Raw genomic sequence first — 18,794 nt, forward strand, 5'->3', positions numbered from 1 at the left:
ATTGTTGTAGATTGTTTTTAAATCGACTGGTATTGCTAACGACGGCTAGCCCGAGACCAGAAGGCGGTGAACAAATCCTCATGGGGGATAAACCAGAATAAACGATAGATTGTCATAATTTATTTATTCAGAATAAACGCACATAATGTTACAAACCACGCATGCATCCGAGCACCGTAAATATAAAAATATGTTACGCGTTTCGCACCTTTGTCACCGACAGACAAAGTGAATTGTAACATGGATGATGCTTATCATTCACACGTTACTGATAACCCTAGGATCAAATCAGTTTTTGTGTACCGAGCTTGTTTTTCCAGTTAATACCTTCGAGTCAAGGGTCACCTGAAGTCGGCTGAATAGTCAAATGACGACATCAAGCGTACTCTTGTTTCACAGATATGACGTTAAAAGACAGTGCAGCCTACAAAGGCTCCAACTAGAGCTAGTGACTGTGAGTTTATGGAATAAACAAAACGTCTAACGCGACAGGTTTGTCAGAAACAAATTCATGCAGAATAAAACCCAGGACCCTCATTATATCATCATAACTTAATCTTTCACCTCCTGTTACAACAGGAAAATGTATATACTCTGTGCCACCCTAAACCAGGATAAAGGCCAGATAATGAGGACTAGACCAGAATAAAATATAGTTCCTCGTGAGGTTTAAACCATAATAAAAAATTAGGTCATCATAAGGACCCAACAAAAACTTAGATTGCCATGAGGACCAAACCAGAATAATGGCCAGTTCCTCATGAGGTTTAAACCAGAATAAAAGCCAGTTCCTCATGAAGACTAAACCAGAATAAAGGCCAGACAAAGTCTCCATGAGGACCAAACCAGAATAAAGGCCAGTTCCTCACGAAGGTCAGTTCCTCATGAAGACTAAACCAGAATAAAGGTCAGTTCCTCATGAAGACTAAACCAGAATAAAGGTCAGTTCCTCATGAAGACTAAACCAGAATAAAGGCCAGTTCCTCATGAAGACTAAACCAGAATAAAGGCCAGTTCCTCATGAAGACTAAACCAGACTAAAGGCCAGTTCCTCATGAAGACTAAACCAGACTAAAGGCCAGTTCCTCATGAAGACTAAACCAGAATAAAGGCCAGTTCCTAATGAAGACTAAACCATAATAAAAGCCAGTTCCTCATGAGGACCAAACCAGAATAATGGCCAGTTCCTCATGAAGACTAAACCAGAATAAAAGTCAGTTCCTCATGAAGACTAAACCAGAATAAAGGTCAGTTCCTCATGAAGACTAAACCCGAATAAAAGCCAGTTCCTCATGAAGACTAAACCAGAATAAAAGCCAGTTCCTCATGAGGACTAAACCAGAATAAAGGTCAGTTCCTCATGAAGACTAAACCAGAATAAAGGCCAGTTCCTCATGAGGACTAAACCAGAATAAAGGCCAGTTCCTCATGAAGACTAAACCAGAATAAAGGCCAGTTCCTCATGAAGACTAAACCATAATAAAAGCCAGTTCCTCATGAAGACTAAACCAGAATAAACGCCAGTTCCTCATGAAGACTAAACCAGAATAAAGGCCAGTTCCTCATGAAGACTAAACCAGAATAAAGGCCAGTTCCTCATGAAGACTAAACCAGAATAAAGGTCAGTTCCTCATGAAGACTAAACCAGAATAAAAGCCAGTTCCTCATGAGGTCTAAACCAGAATAAAAGCCAGTTCCTCATGAGGACTAAACCATACATTCCCGTTTTGTCTAAAACTCAAACAATTTCCATGCAAAACATCACAAGATTATCCAAACCGAGTATAACCTGTAGTTTACACACATGAGTGTAAGAACCTGAGTGTTATATACACTTGACAGGAAAGAAACAATAAGTGGCAGTAAATAAAACTCTAAAAATAAACATACTTTAAATATCATGCAACATGGACAAATAAAGTCATGTAAGAGGTCAATGTTTTCTTTTTTCCCCAGCACGACGGCACCCTGACTCCCACTTTAATGCTATTGCTTTGCTTTTGAATATATAACCGGTAAAGTCATCGTCCATTTCCTGAAGTGCTTAGCTTCTCCCGTTTTCTTTACAGTTTTCTAACAATGTCTGTACGCAATTTTTTGTTACCATAATTCCTCAGATTACTGCATTTCACATTGTTCTTGTTGCAGCAACAGAGCTATAAAAACGTCCATGTACCGATACACAAACAAACTGAAGGCATAAATATATTTTGAATAAAAATAAAACTAGTTTAACATGTACTTTGGTTTTCCAACATTAGAGACGGACCATTTCTCACCCTGGACTTTGCAGTCGTCCACAAAAACACGGGTATATATTAAAGCACGACTACAAAGAGGGGAACCTCAGGTCCATGGTGTCGGCTTCAGGAGAGCTGCTGCCGCTGCGGTCGCTGTAGGTGTCCCTGTGATCAAACACAAAATGGATATTAAAACAGGGATTATTCTAATGCGGTTCCAGGTGCAATGGTGATAACACAGTGTAAGCTGTAATACCCTTTGCCCACAGCAGCCATTTTGACATGTTTAACAGTGTGACAGGGAACTAGCCTGCACACAAACGTAAGTAAGCTTAATGGAACTCAGCCATCGATCGTTTGGTGATTAACACTTGCTATTTCCCTACTGTGACCTGACAAAATGGCTGCCATCACACACGCATTGTAAATTTAATATCGATCAAAACGACGTCATGAGCTTGAACTTTGAACACAAAGGTGGAATCGAGGGTTTAACGATGCCCCCCAGTGTGACGTCTTGCAGGCGCGCCAGAGGGGGGGGGGGAAACAAATACAGTGTTGTGCTTGTAGCCACTGTAGCACAGCTACACGTTAGCTTTTCCTGCTAACCCGGAACTGCTGCCGACTAGAGCCCAATATATACTCCTGCGTTAAGTGCTCTCTGCGTTGTCTCCGACTGCACGAAATATTTTTTAAGTGTCCGTCACTCCGTCAAGGGACAACGGAGACGGCAAGAGCTGCGATTGGTCCTCAGGACAGGCCGAGATAACGCTGCTCTGTGCCGGCTCACAGTGCGCACCGAGCGTCCACAGAGGCGGAGCTGATCACCGCCGACAACGTCGCTGCCAAACTTATAAATACGTCATATCTTTACACACACAGCACATGTTTAGACTCTAAATGGCTAATTTCTCGCCTCAAATGATCTCTAAACTGCGTTCCGTGACACAGAAAAGTGAGAAACGGCCACTGATTCAATGCTGCAACAACAGTCTTTCTCTCTCGGACGCCATTGTTCACTGTAGCCAAAAGCACAACAAACTTGCGTAGCGACCTCTACTGATAGGGCGGGAAATTGCAGTGTGTATCCGTCACCACGACGGAGAAGTATGAAGGCTCGAGGGGTCTCCGTGGTTACGCAGTCCGAGAAGTATAATGTGGCCATGGCAACTGCTCATTTGGGCGACACATCAACCAAACTCGAAACCCCTCCTCTCTGTGACCGCTCTTCTTTTTACCGTTCGTTTCCAGTTGTTTGGTTATTGTTGCATTCATATTGTTAATAAATTATTTAAATGTAACAATAAGGCATTAGTGTGGTACATTGCAAACAAACGATGGGCACTACATCGCTCACGGCACCACATAGACAATCAAAATGGGAATACAAAAGAATTAAATTAGTTATAATGACAAAACCAATGATCCGAGACTAAACTAGCCAAGTCTAAAAAGTGCAGCCGTGTCTGAGTTTACCGTGGAGAAAGGCGACAGCCCTTGGCCATGAAGCCCGGGAGTTTCCCTGCAGCAGCCAGCAGGAGGCCAAAGTATGGAGGAGACGGTTTGATGGGTCTGGAGGTGAACTCTGGATGGTACTGCACTCCAACAAAGTAACAGTGGCCTGAAACAAAAAGAGCAGGTAGCAAAAGTCAATGCTGTATTTATTCATCATCACCATAACCATAACATGAATTTATTAAACTCACCCTCTAATTCAACAATCTCCATTCTCTCTCCTTCCACATCCTGACCAACAAAATGGAGGCCCTTTGATTCAAAGTGGTGCGTCAGCTCAGGATTCACCTGTAAGGAAGTGGTTAGTTTATAATACTGCATAATATATTTTTTTGCAGACTTGCATTTCCACCCAAAAAGCTTTAAAATGTAATTCAGTTTGTACCTCAAACCTGTGTCTATGCCTCTCCTCAACATAGTCCAAATCTCCGTACAGTTTTCCTGTTAAAAATAAATAAATAAATAAATCAGTTACAAAAAAAACCTCAAATGTTGAAAATCCACCATTTAGTTGTACATACTCAGTACACTGGTGTCCGATTTGAAAATGGTGCGTCTCTTCCCCAACCTCATCGTCCCACCCATCTGCCCTGGGTTGTGCTCCGGCATGTCAATCACCTGCCAGGAACAAAACAAGACAAAAGGATCGTTCAGCACTTTCAAGGCCGTATAAGATACTGACGAGCATCCCATCCAACTTCATTCGCACCATCAGCAGGGACACTTTATCTTTATGTCACACTTTCTCACCGTTAGACAGCCTTTTCTGACTGAAAACTGAAAGCTTTGTAAACCCCCCCCCCCCCTCTTCCACACCAAAGAGAAAATCAGCAATTTTCACATCACAGCACACAGGAGTTGTTGATCCTCACACTGCCTCCGACATCGAGTTTGAAATGTGTCTATGGTTTTAAATCCTTTGTTCAGACGTTTCATCAATTTACAAAAGGAGGCAGCAGTCGAAACCAGCAGCTCCCATGTGATCTGATTTTTCTCTATACATTGTTGTTTTTTTTACAGGCATGATATAACCGTTGATCCACTGTTGATGTAGTCAGGTGAAATATGATAAGGTGTCAACACGGGGGCTTTTATTGAACCCCCCCCCCCCCCAAAAAAAAACAAGGCCACATTACACTTCTCCGACTGCGTAACCACAAAGACCCCTCGAGCCTTCATACTTCCCAGCCGTGGTGACGGATACGCACTGCAATTTCCCGCCCGACCAGTAGGGGGCGCTACGCGAGGTTGTTGTGCTTTTGGCTACGGTGAGCAATGGCGTCCGAGAGAGAAAGACTGTTGTTTTTGTTGTTGAAACAGTGGCCGTTTCTCACTTTTCTGTGTCACTGAACGATGTTTTAAGATAACATGAGGCGAGAAATTGACCGTTTAGAGTCTAAACGTGCTTGGCGCTTGGCGCGCACAGTGGCCGGCGCAGTGCAGCGATATCTCGGCCTGTCCTGAAGACCAATTGCAGCTCTTGCCGTCTCCTTTGTCCGTCGACGGGTAGACGGAGGCTCTCCGACAGTCTCTCCGCGACGCAGAGGGCTCTGCGTAACCTACGTAGAGCACTTTACGCAGGAGTATGAATTGAGCTCTTACTATCGGTGTTGACTTCCTGTCCCGCTCTTGCTGAATTCTGCTGCACTGAAGCGCTGTATTTCGATGTCGCGACAGATATATACGCTTTCAGTGGAATCCCAGGGGAAGCAGTTTACAAAACTTCAGTATCCAGTTGGCAAAGGCCGTCCGACTTACCCCGGATTTCCACTGGACGCGTTACAGCCGCGGAACGTCAGCGGCTGCAACGCGTCCAGCGCTACCTATCGATAGCGCTGCGGCGCCGGCGAGCCGCTTCTGGGACGCTGCTGAGACGCGCCGCATCGCGTCTGGTGGAAATGCTCTCATTGATTAGAATGGAAGCGATTTGCAAACGGCGACCGCGCCGCTGACGTTCCTCGGCTGTAGCGCAGGGTTAAGCAGGTGTAGATTTGCATCTGCACTAGCAGCAAGCTGGTTTCCCATGCAGGGGGAGCACATAGTGTAGTCAGTGCTGACTTTATTTAATACTTCATACAACCACACTTTCATACAAAATTGACTAGTGCAATACCCATTCAATATGCGCCTGGTTTTTGTCTATTTCTGTGCTTGATGGTTTCTTTTTACAGCGAGAGGAAGCAGAAGTGCCTCTTTTAGTGATTTCTACCAATATCTCTTGCGTTTCCTATCCAAACAACACACGCTAGTGCCGTTTGCAAGTCATCTGCCGAGTCGGACAGATATGCATTTAAATGTAAAACGCGGCTAAAGAAACGGAACCTACCACAGGGTGTTGGGATTCAGGATCAAATTCTGTGGAGTTTGCATCTGAAAAAAAAGAAGAGCGAAAGCGATCTCAGCTCCAAACGAGTTGCGAGTGGCTTCATCATTTATGAAACCAGAGGAATTCAATGATCCTTGACAGAGTGCCCAGACCGACTGTGCAATTACTTACCTTTCCATCCAAGAACTTCTCGGGCAAACTCGCACACTGCCAGCTGCATGCCCAAACAAACGCCTGCACAAAACAAGAGCAGCAGAATTCATGCATAATTGAGAGCTGTTGTTAGAACCTGAACAAACGAGTGAACAAAAGCCCTTCTAAACAAACCACTTTGGTGGATAATGGTACGGTTATTACCGTGTGTATTATTTAGTTACAAAGTATGTGTCTGTGTAAACAGTCCCGGTTCGTTCAGTACATTTACACTGAAGTCACAACTGAGAGCTGTAATCACACCCAAGACACAGCGAGGATACGAGGATACAAGGACGCAAAGAGGCTTCTTATAAATCTGCAAATATATTATTGATGGGTTCCTGCAACTTTACAGTTTTCATATTGTATTTAGACACATTTAAGATTTAACTTAAGGATAAATGTCTTTTTTTAAGTTAAGGGAAGGACAGGACAGTATAATATGAGAGGTTTTTTTAATCTTTAAAACATCCATTTAGTCTTTTAAATTGATTCTCGATGTTTTAGTTGAGGAAGTCAAACTATGGAATGAAAGAGCTAATTAGCAGCAATTGTGTACATTTCCTGTCGATTATATGTATATATGTATATATACACACACACACACACATGTATATATACATATACATACATACACATATATATACATATACATACAGATATATACACACATATACATACATATAAATTATTATTTTATTTTAAAGTTTATTTGTTTTGTTTTTATATTTTCCCTTATCACATTGCTGATATTGTGGGATATTTATTGCATTGTACACAGATAAAAATCAGTTTATTTTTAAACTGGTGAATTAGGTTAAATCTTTAGTTTATTTTGGTTAGTGTTTAGAGTATCGTATACATGTTATGTCAAAATAAAGCCCATTTAGCATTTTATGAACAGCTCAGTGGAGCTTTAAGGATCAGTATCATATCAATAAATTAAAGTTCGCTTAGTATTACACTTAGTATTGATCAGGGGGTTTGCTGTGGCCTTTCTGGCAAAAGGAGCATTAATTCCACTGCAATTCAGCTCATTATCGAGTTGATTTATTCATGAAAGTTGACAATGCGATGCAAATATAAACCTGCATTCTAAACGGATTCAATTACACACACGTTAACTGGTTTACAGCTGGAAAATCTACATTATCAAATAATAAAAAAGGAGGCAGAATGTGTTAGTCAAGTTCAAAGTTGTGGATTCTCTCTTACCCAGAAATGGCTTGTTCTGTTTTCTTGCCCACTTAATAGCCAGAATCTTGCCTTCTGTTCCCCTCACACCAAAACCACCTGGTACCAGCACACCACTGTGGGAGGAAGAAATCCAGAATATTAAAAACACAAAAAAAATATACAGCATACATGTATTTTATTCAACACGTGACGCTTGTGCCAAAGTCTTAACATGCGTCTTGAATCCTGGGTTGCTTACGGTAATGATTCTTACATGTCCTTTACTACCACATTTTTTAAATTAACGTCACAGCCTCCACTATCTCTTGATGTCTGTGGGATGTGGTTGGACATTATGGGACACATCATAAAGAGTGTCCTTAATAGAGGACCGTGTTGCGGTGACGCTGGCTGACGAGCTTTATAGACCACTTCATGGCTGAACTTTAAGCGATTGAAATGAAGTTGGTCGTGTTGCCTTCAGGAGCAGACATGACAGCGCGAGAAACTTTGCAAACAATTTCGTTTGCTCAATGTCCGTCACATCGGAGCCAAAATGTTTCCAGATGACTCATATTTTCCTACCTTTGTTACCTTTCTGCCACGTTTTCAATCGCTCGCTCCTCATGTTATTGATGCACGCAAGTCACACGCTTGCTGCAGCTGCACTTAACACTGGTGCATTCAAGGTGTTTTTATAGCATAGGAATTTACATACACGGCGCATTAATCGTTTTTCTTCGATTATAATGTTTTTATGATCGTGAGAAGCACGAATCAAAATCACGATTAAAATTCGATTAATCGCACAGCCCTACTGCTGCCAATGCAGTGCATACAATTGTGTAAACACAGGGAAGGAGACTGTCCACATTTACCAGCCGAATGAAGAAAATGATGTCATCTCATTACCATTTATTCAGCTGCTCTGGTTTAATGTTTTGATCTTCTGGGACTTTAGAGTAAACCGTCTCTTGATTTTACTCCGAATGATCAGAAAAACAAACATCCCATGAGCAACAACAGCTTAAAGCTAAGAGCAGAAACATGTTCTGCTTATCTCTGGAATTGTAGACTGTGCAATTCATCATTTTCAAATCAAAACTGCAATTAGCAAATTGCAAACGCTGAAATTGATTGCAATGAGTTAATGACCTAGCGTTTTCAGTGCCTGGGATTGTTTACAGCAATTAGTTTTTATAATTTCTTTTTTACTCACACACTTCTGTAATGACTTTTTCTGTTGTTCTGTGTCAATTAATACACTGTAATGCACACATGATTGAAGCAATCCATTTCTTTATCCTTGCATTATAAATACAAAGCAGTTCATATTTTATTTGACGCGGTAACGCTCCGTCAAGTTTTAAATCCATTACACAGAGGATATTAAACGGAAGGTTGACTTACAAAAAAAGATTGCATCTCAAATCGAGAAACGATTAGGTCCCCGTCCCTCCCCCTCCCAAAGTCTTTCAGACCTATCGTGGACTTTAATTGCAAAGATTTTTTTGAGATGTGGTAAGAAACAAGTGATCAATACCTGATCATATCAGTTTACACAAGATTTAATGAAACTTCTACAAAGCACAGACATCCCTGCTGAAACGACAAGAGCTGCTATAATCATGTAGCATGAATTACAATACGATGAGAAAGGTAATTATATTGTCTTAAGAGTATTGAATTGTACAATTCCACCATCTTTCAGACCTTTGGGCACATGTGTTCTCTTGGGTTCGTCTACTCACTCAGCACTGCAGAGCTTCTGCCAGGCCTCGTGATATTTCACTGGTTCGTCTTGCTGAGTGGCAGGCTCCAGGTCTGCAGAGTCTATGTACTATAATAACAACACACACAGTATTTGGAAGGAGATCAGTTCAGAGATCAGATCATGGCCAACCTACTAAGACAGCATTTTCCCAAGCCAGGTCCTCAGGGAACGCGGCCATGCCATGTTTTATACGTTGCCCTGCTCCAAAAACACCTGATTCAAATAAATCGTCAGCTCATCATCAAGCTCAACTTTCAACTTTTGTCATTTAAAAAAAACTATTATATTTCAACTTATGTCATTTTTTTTCCCAAAAAATGTTGTATTTCAACTTTTGTAAGAAAAAAAAAATGTATATTTAAACTTGTCATTTTTTTTCTAAAAATGTAGTTTTAATTTTTGTCTTTAGAAAAATAAATAATAATAATAATTAAAAAAAAACAACATTTTATTTAATTTTATTTTCAAAAATGTAATGTTTCAACTGTTGTAAAAGCAAAAAAAAAAAAAAAAATATAATGTTTCATCTGAATCAGGTGTTTTTTTTTAACAGGGCAACATCTCAAACATGGCATGGCCACGTTGCCCGTGGACCAGGGTTGGGAAACACTGTACTAAGAGACCACACACACACATACAGGCACACGTATGAGATTAATCCAGTTTTCTAGCAAAGACCACAAAAGCAGAGAAGGAAATTCCAGAGATTAGTAAAGAAATAAGAAAGTATGAAACACTGAATTACATACCTTAACGTCCAGTTTGTGATTAATTGCGAGGGCCGAGTGCTCAAGGGCCTTAATAACCGATGTGTAGGAGTCGGATAACTTTGTATACTTCCCCACCAGAGCAATGGAAACTTTCTCCAGGAGACGGTCAGATCTGAGGACAGAGGAAAATGATTTAGAGACCTGACCATGTGCATTATTTAATCACATCCACACAGCTACTCTATGAACAATTCAATGTTCATTTGGTTTTTTACCTCCGCTTCCTGTGAGCTGCAGTGACTGCAGAATAATTTGGCTTTCAGCGTTCAATATTCCTGGGTTTGTTACACAATTCCTGGGAGGTAACAAATTGACTTTTTGTTCTATAACCGACTGATTCTATTCCATTTGTGTCTGTATGTTCAACTTTCTTCCACAAAGACAACGAGGTAGAAACGAGGATGAGCGCCTAAGACAAAACTTCCTCACCGGTCGGCCATCTCCTTCCACTTCGTGAGCATCTTTCTGGGCTTCGGCTCGACGGGCAAGTTCAGACGCTCGCAGAAGTACCTCATGACGCCCTGTTCCAGCAGCAGCAGAGGAACTCTGTAGACCGTAGAAACATCTTGGACACACACCACCTAAGAAGAAGAGAGAGGAAGAATTAAAAGTGTTACATCAAGTTTTATTTGACATGAGACGAGCGCAATGTCAATGTTTATATTAGGGATGTCGCGTGTATTATATGAACTGAAAGATAATAACTGTCATTTAGCAAACAGATTTTAAAAGGTGTAAAACATAAATATCCGTTTTGGATACCACCCAAACCTAACACAGACACAGCAACAATCGCAACTGGTCACAGGGATGCACATATGATGCATTTCAATGCCAGCTGTGAACAGTTGTGATCAGATCTTTTATTTGATGAATCAAATGCGATTTTGGTACTTCACCTGTGAGGGCTCCACATGACAAAACATGGAGATCTTCTCCTTAACGGATGTTTCTAGCGGTGTAGCGCAGCGGCACATAATCTGACAGAGAAATGAAGGTTCATTTTAAACGTATTACAACAGCAGGACCAAAGAACAGTCTCAAAGATTTCTATCTGCCCACACCACATGATGAATGCATACCCAACAGTTACAGTTACATACAGTTGACACAAAAGCCTGAGGCCACCATTAGATTTGTCGTTTTAGTAATGCTATAATGGCCACATAGTATAATTATTGATCAAAAACTTTATTGGAACCAGGCTTTTAGCCAGCAGGGCGTCCGGGCGTCCTGGGGACGGAAATTAGATGCCCTACTTTTAGGCAGGACGCCCTATTTTCCCCCCGGTAACCACCGAAACGATGTTGCGATGACGCGCGGGTATAGATGGGCACGTGCTGGCCGTAGTTTTTGCCAGCACGCGCTTGTCTATACCCGCTTAAAGTCTGTCCAAGATCAGTTTGGAACACCACAGGATTCCAAAAAGGTGCGAGTACACGGTGGAACAGCACCTATTAAATGCTGGAAAGTATCTTTGCGCAAAAGCGAAACTTGGCTGCAGTGCAGCGCGGAATATGAACTCCCTGCGACACTCCCTTCTCTCTCTTTGAGCGGTTAATGAAAGAGATCAGCTCATCTGATGCATCTGTTATTCCCTTAATTACAGCGCTAAAGCGTCTTCTAAAGAAAGAACTAGACGACGGAGTAAAACCAATGAAAAGTGCGTTCTTGAGAGTCTGTCAACAGTTTACTAAGATCTACTCGAAATAAAAATAAAAGTTACAAAATTGGCACAATAATTAATTTCACCCTCTAAAAAAAAGCCTAGCTAAAAGCCTGATTGGAACACAGCCAGGAAATATGGTAAACACACAAATAACATCTTCTACAGGATAAAGTTATCCTTGCAATTGAACAGCAACATGACCCTGGCTCTCTTAAACCTGGTACGGAACCCTAATCGTCGATATCGGTAAAAAACCTGTGTTTGTCCAGGTTTAAAAGGTCTATTACACCAGGTTTATTCGTGACATGCTTGAGCATTACATATACATGTATGAGGTTTGCTCATTGACAGAAAAACAACAAAGCTGGTGGTGCCTTGAGGCGACTGCACAGTACTGTAAGTGGAAGGACAGAGTAGCTTATTTATAACTGGGGTCAAAGAGGAAATGTTGTAGAATGCAAAACCTAACTCACCAAATCTGGAGACAGGCCCAGACCCCTGAGCTCTCGCACACTGTTTTGGGTCGGTTTGGTTTTTTGCTCTCCTGTGGTACTGGGCTAAGGAAAAAAATACACCACAATAACATTATAGCAGTATAGTAGCATATAGTAGTATTATACTGGGCATCCCACAAGCCACAATACTTTAATGCTATTAAATAATGCTAAAGGAGTCATTGTGTGTTTTTCTGTGCAGCGATTCATATACCTGTGGTATCAAGCTGACGTGGATGTTGCAGAAGTTCTCCCTCTTCACCTTGAACTGGAACTGTCTAAAGGCTTCAATGAAGGGCATGCTCTCGATGTCCCCCACTGTGCCTCCCAGCTGTCGACGCAGAAATACCAGCTTAGACAACAAAAACTAAGTACGCGTGAATAAACAGTTTCGGTTCTCAGAATCTTACACACTCCGACACAGACTTGGCAAGTACACGAGTGCAGCATGACATTAACTGCGCCGAGCCCATAACTCTGTCCGAGCTGCTTTTGATGCACGTCATATCAGGAAAAACTTCTGCTGGAGGCAAAGTAATAATTTAACTTGGTTTATGAGAATTTGGCTTGGAAATACCAGATGTCAAACACACCCTTGATTTATACCACTAGCTAAATTAGTTTCTTACCCAACTAATAACATAGGCACTAAAGCAGAGTCAGACTTACACAAGTGGATGAAACAATTTTAGCTTTTCAAAATAATGGGTTTGTTTTCCCGCTTCAGTGAATTATCATTTGAATAGGCTCAGTTTCTCCACATTTGCCAAGAGGGGCCAGTATTTTCTTCATCTCTCTACGAAGCTGATTTCGTTTCTGATTGAAAACCTGCTCGAGTCCACTTTATAGCACAAGAAAAACACCACAGTCACAAATTATTTCAGTAGTAGCACATGGGAGCTGTTGAAAAACAACACTTGTGTGTTTTTTCGCCTTGAATATAAAGTTGTCTCGACTAATAATTTACCTCTATAACACAAACTTGAGGCTCCACATCATCATCATCGACTGAAATTTTCGCCTGCCTCACTACCCAGTCCTGGATGGCATCTGTGATGTGAGGTACCACTAACAAAACAAAGGACACATACAATGGTCTAAGTAGTTTGCCATGTTGCTTGTGTTGATTCATCCATCGTCCACAAAGTGGGTGCAGAATTCACGCAGATGGTAGCAGAATAACCATGATACGTTATAATTTACCTTGGACAGTCTTGCCTAAGTAGTCACCCCTCCTCTCCTTGTTTATTACAGACTGGTAGATCTTTCCAGTGGTGAGGTTGTTGTCTCTGGTGAGCTTGATGTCCAGGAAACGCTCGTAGTTGCCCAAGTCCAGATCCACCTCTCCACCATCATCAAGAACAAACACTTCACCTGCACGACACAGAAATTGCAACCATTCAGTGTTCTCTGGTGTGAAGTGAATGTCGCGGGGAGTTCATAATCTGCGCCGTATGCAGCCAAGAGACTTTCCAGCATTTAATAGGTGGTGTACAGTGTACATACATTGTTGGAACCTATTGGTGTTCCAGACTGATCTTGGACAGACTCTAAACGGGAATAGACAGGGGCATCATGGCCGCAGTTTTTGCATGCGTCATCACAACATTGTTTGGGTTTGTTTCAGTGATAAAAGTTTTTCGGCCGAAACCGAAAATGCCTTTTTTTTTTGGGAAATTTCAGCCGATAACTTTCGGTGCGTCCTTAGCAAAAAGCATTTAAATTTGCGTTTAAAGGTGACGTAAGTAGTTTATAGTGACATCTAGAGGAGAGGCTGAAATTTACGACAACGAACTGCTCCTCTGCTCACCCCCTCCCTTCCCTGAGCACTACGGTATCCTCAGCCGGTCAAATGTCGCCCTCGTCGTCTTTCTCCGTGGTGCGGGCGTACGGTCAGGTACTGGTGTTCCTTTATGCGCTGTAAAATCCGCTGTGTGGTCCTCCGCTCTAAACACGTAAAAAGATCCGATCGGGACTTCCGCTACAAGTAAAGCGACGCTTGATTTGTTCTCTCGGGTTTGTCCTTACAGGCTCCAGTAGAAACATGACATCTCGCTGCTAACAGTGGCAATGCAACAGCGGCCCGCGACCGTGTTATTTTACATGACTTTTTGAAACACTACGAAAATGAAACAATTATACATCGACTAGACAATGCAGGAGCACATAATATGAATAAAAAAGTGGATTTTGGGTCATATAAACCCATAAATACTACGCAGTGTCCCTTTAAATAGTGATGTGAAGTGGAGCACTGCTGTGTCCCTCTGGACACAACCACCACTACATTGTATAATAAGTTGCACAACACTCTTGGTAACTGGTTCAAACCTGCATATTTGGCTGACAGCTTACTGGCTATAGTCAGGCTAGCTTATTGAGAAGCAGGAATTGGCTGTGTACATATTCAATCACCTTGGTTAAACAACCCACTAACATTTTTCTCATGTTTTAGGTGCTATGATAAACCCCCTTAAAATTTAAAAGGCTCTCTAACAAACATCCCTGAAAATATGCAAAATAAAGCAAAAACACTGTCCCTGTTGACATCAAAACAATGGATAAATCATGTTCCAGTTCTCACATTTCCCACTCCAAACAGGCAGTGCATTGACTGTTGTCTACAGTAAACAACACTCGAAGAATTCTAAAGGGACCATACACATCAAAACAAGTTTGGGAGAATCAGCTTAATCAGCTTTTTAACCACACAGTCGTCTTGCTCTTCTTGTGTTTGTAGTGTGTCTGGTCTGTTTACTTTATGATAACTTTTTTCCTGTGTTTACTCCCCCTGCTATGGTCATTCTGTCTCTATGTCTGCGTTTCCCCCCCCGAGTACATACTGTAAGGTAAACAGTGCACACAATTTATGGCCATGCATTCTGTAGCAGCGTTACAGTGCCACATATAGGTCTGGCATATGTACTGCAGCATTTAAAGTCGATTCGGTGCAGCTGGATGAAGACATTAAAAACAGACAGACTTATCTACTCACCGTGTTCATATGGTGAAAAGGTGCCAGCATCAATGTTAATGTAGGGGTCAATTTTGATGGCTGTCACATGAAGGCCACAGGACTTGAGGATTGTTCCCACGCTGCTCGCTATGATGCCTTTGCCAATACCGGATATGACTCCTCCAGTAACCAGGATGTACTTCATGGTGACATGCAATATCTATGCACATATAAAACACAAATCATTTATAAAAAAAATGAAGATGAGCAGATGAAACCTGACACAGTCTGGGAGTGTGTTCAACTAAACCCGCTTAACCACATATTGATGCAACATGTGATGTGCATGAGAGCTTTATATGTCTATTACATTCATGTAACGTTATGTTCTCACTGGATTCACATATACAATGCTAATGTATTATAATCACTCCAGGGCCGGCCCAAGGCATAAGCGAACTAAGCCGCTGCTTAGGGCCCCGTGACCACTGGAGGGCCCCAAGAGCATTAACTAAAAAACAAATAAATAAATAAAAGTTTGGATTGCTGTAGTTTACTTAGGATTTTCCCCCCGTTTTTTACCAAAGCTTTTTCACAGTTTTTACATAGTTGTCAGATGTGATTATTTGACTTCATATTGTATTTATAAACCATTTTTATTACCTTGTTCTGGGTGCCTCAGTTGATTTACATTATTATTTAAGTATTTGTTTGATATATATTTGATGTTTATTTTATTTTATTTAATGCTGTATTTCTTTTCATATAATAGTAAAATCTGTATTACGGGAGTGTATTTTTAAAATTTTGATTTTGCTTAGGGCCCCATGGAGGCTTGGGCCGGCCCTGATTCACTCAAATTAACCAGAGGTGACATGTTAAATTATGTTGTTTTCATACTTGCAGGTGGGCATACCGGTTTGTTTACATCTACATTTAGAACTGAACCTTCATATATATATATATATATATATATATATATATATATATATATATATATATATATATATACACGGTTTATATAGTATATAGACAATGGACGAGTAAACTGAAAAGAGCACCAAAACACTAAACCCTCAACTAAGGGTGTGTTCATAGCTGCTCATATGTTTTTGCTAACAGTCACGTACTTTATGAATTAGTGGCGGGAAATTGCAAGGGCGCATAAAAATATACCGAAAGAGACATCTGTACTGTGAGCCACCTGTGTTAAAACACCTCCACTTATTCATATTTATGAATACTTTATTCATGTTGTATTAACTACAAACGCAAAATAGGCTGTCAAAAGTTTGGTTAGCTTAACTTGGCTATCCTCCAAATCACCAACCGTTTGCACTGAGCCGTCACAGATTCACGGACTGAGCGTCAACTACGTAGTTATCAACAACAACAACAGTCGACAGTGTCACCTGTGTAAAGTCAACATGTTCAGCCTAACGTCGCTAAAAACAACAACAACAACAACAACAACAGTCCTGTTATAAACAACTAGCTACGACAGGGCTCAAATGTGCAGCATCGGTAGCTAGCTACAGTATTATTATTACAAGGCTTTCTCGCACTAAAACATAACAGCACGTAATTAGCAAAGTCTCACCCAACGGCTACAGAGAGAAGCTGGCGTTCAAAATGTGCGAGTTGCCGAGTAACCTTTACGTGTCTCTTCTATTTTCAGCGGCGACAGTTAACACGTGTAGGACACACTGACATTACTGTGCGGCGGAGTTGCTCCATGCGTTGCTCCCTTTTGCGGCTGCTGTTTGGTTCCTGCCGCGTCTTATTCTACGCATTAATATCGGCTGCAAACACGTTATCGGCCCAGCACTGCCACCTACTGGCGTGGAGTTCATATTTCCAACATTGCATTATGTTCCGCTTTGTCTCCAAACAACGCTACCCACTGTTGTAAATAATAATAATACTAATAATGATAATGATAATAAAAATAATAATAATAATAATAATAATGCATTATGTTTGCCACCTTTCTTTTTTTTATCGTATGTGAAACTGCTCATATTATCTTCTGTCTACTTTTTAATGATCCAATCCCCACATGTTATAATATTCTATTCCATCATTTGAAGTGTTGACATTGTTTTTGTGTACATTGCATTTCTCTGAACATCTAAAATATTAAACTTCTGTGTGCTTTGTGCTATATCTTAAACTAATTAATTGTTTTCCTCCCCTTCTATTAGTACGTACTCCGTTTTATTTTTATTATTACTAGGATATCAAAATAACTGAATAACTGTTATGTTGTTGTTATATAAAGCACACTTTAGTTGCCCTGTGTTATACATATAAAGCTGTCTTGGCTAAAAATTAAATGTAACTCTAATTATTCAATATTTTGTATTAGTTCTTCAAGCCAGATTTACAGCAACAACAATAAAAAATACAAATAAACAAGTTATATGATTTCATCAAAGTCAGGAAACTTATTCCATTGACTGTCCTTTGAATTGTGTAAGACTTTTTTCCCCGTCTTCTCATTTTCTCACTTAATTACACTCTGTTACATCATGACTGGTTCTTTTTGCACATTTTCTTAGCTCTTTCGCTTCCTCATTGTACAATAAATATCCAGTCAGTTCATACTTTCTAATATGACAATTTATTATTATCAAATCATTCCAAGGGGAATGAATACACTAGAGGGTCCTTGGAATGATAATACTTTCTTATCTTACTTATCGTGCCCTTATGGTCCTTGGTTGACAAAAAAAAAAAAAAAAAATCAGTGACTGCTCTTCAATATTGAACTGGAATCAGAGCACATTACTGTTTTGTTTGGGGGGGGGGGGAATTAACGTCCTCTCCCTGTGAGGACGTTAATTTCCCATGAACAATGGAATTATGTCACATATTCTGTAGTGAATAAATACAATTTAAAGCTGAGAAAAAAATAATTTCCAACTCAGTGCAAGTGTATTTTTATTATATTATATTTTTTATTTTTTATTATTGTTATTATTCGTATTCTTATTTAATTATTTATTTATTGTATTTTTTTTTTTTTTTTTATTTAAAAAAAAATTCTTATTGTTTATTTTAATTTTTTTTCATTTATTATTATTATTATTTTTATTTTTTTTAATATTTATTATTCACCCTCTTGTAACTTACGTTAGGTGTACAAATATCATCCGTATCATCAATATTTACTGACAAAAATGCACATTTCTAGATACATTAAAATGCATTCAAATGTCCTGATTTCCTCTCTGGATCTCATGAATCCACCTGCCTTCAATTCTAGGTATTTCCTCAATCTCACCACTAGATGGCGCATGAGCTCTGTGGAGCATCACTAACCACATATCCAGGGTAAATTGAGCTTTTAACATGCACATGATCAATCACAAACAATGAACTCAGTGAATTTATGGCAGAGAGCACGAGGTGTGTAGCAATATGTGGGGATTAATGGCGTTAACGGATGCCATCGTATACTCTGGTTCAGTCAAGTGAGCGAGGCAAAACAAAATAGAGCAGCAATCCCTTAAAAGCACATTTATGTGAGATATTAAAGTTCCCCTCCATGTATCCACTGTCATGCTGCTCCAGTTTCGCCGCTGCGGGGTGATAAGAGAGCGGTGATTCGAATTCATTTCTGTCCACGATCTCGGTCTAATTAAAGAGTTCGTCGCTGCCGCCGCCGCCTCATTTT

The 18,794-nt window shown here is 40.4% G+C and overlaps 1 protein-coding gene across 1 annotated transcript; it reads right to left on the reverse strand.

The window, feature by feature from the left end:
• Positions 1-1,627: 1,627 nt before the first annotated feature.
• On the reverse strand, positions 1,628-16,854 carry LOC310944328 (CTP synthase 1-like). The gene is made up of 18 exons (XM_083910081.1): positions 16,716-16,854; positions 15,155-15,335; positions 13,363-13,533; positions 13,127-13,227; positions 12,374-12,490; positions 12,139-12,222; positions 10,896-10,976; positions 10,426-10,577; positions 9,976-10,108; positions 9,204-9,292; positions 7,492-7,586; positions 6,253-6,315; positions 6,082-6,125; positions 4,277-4,373; positions 4,141-4,196; positions 3,947-4,043; positions 3,717-3,861; positions 1,628-2,405 (listed from the first exon to the last, which is right to left on the reverse strand). Exons 2-18 carry the CDS (start codon positions 15,318-15,320, stop codon positions 2,330-2,332), a joined length of 1,767 nt encoding a protein of 588 aa, XP_083766207.1. The 5' UTR covers positions 15,321-15,335; positions 16,716-16,854; the 3' UTR covers positions 1,628-2,329.
• Between the last annotated feature and the right edge of the window lie 1,940 nt (positions 16,855-18,794).

This window comes from Microchirus variegatus (assembly GCF_963457635.1).
Source record: "Microchirus variegatus genome assembly, chromosome: 2".
Lineage (NCBI taxonomy): Eukaryota > Metazoa > Chordata > Actinopteri > Pleuronectiformes > Soleidae > Microchirus > Microchirus variegatus.

Bases quoted from the DNA above. Each gene is read 5' to 3' on its own strand.
- LOC310944328 (XM_083910081.1), bottom strand. From the start codon at position 15,320: ATGAAGTACATCCTGGTTACTGGAGGAGTCATATCCGGTATTGGCAAA. The intron at 10,578-10,895 runs GTGAAGTACCAA...TCTTCTTCTTAG, and splicing joins GTCATGTGGAGCCCTCACAG to GTGGTGTGTGTCCAAGATGT. The intron at 4,374-6,081 runs GTAGGTTCCGTT...TGTTCCTGGCAG, and splicing joins CTGAATCCCAACACCCTGTG to GTGATTGACATGCCGGAGCA.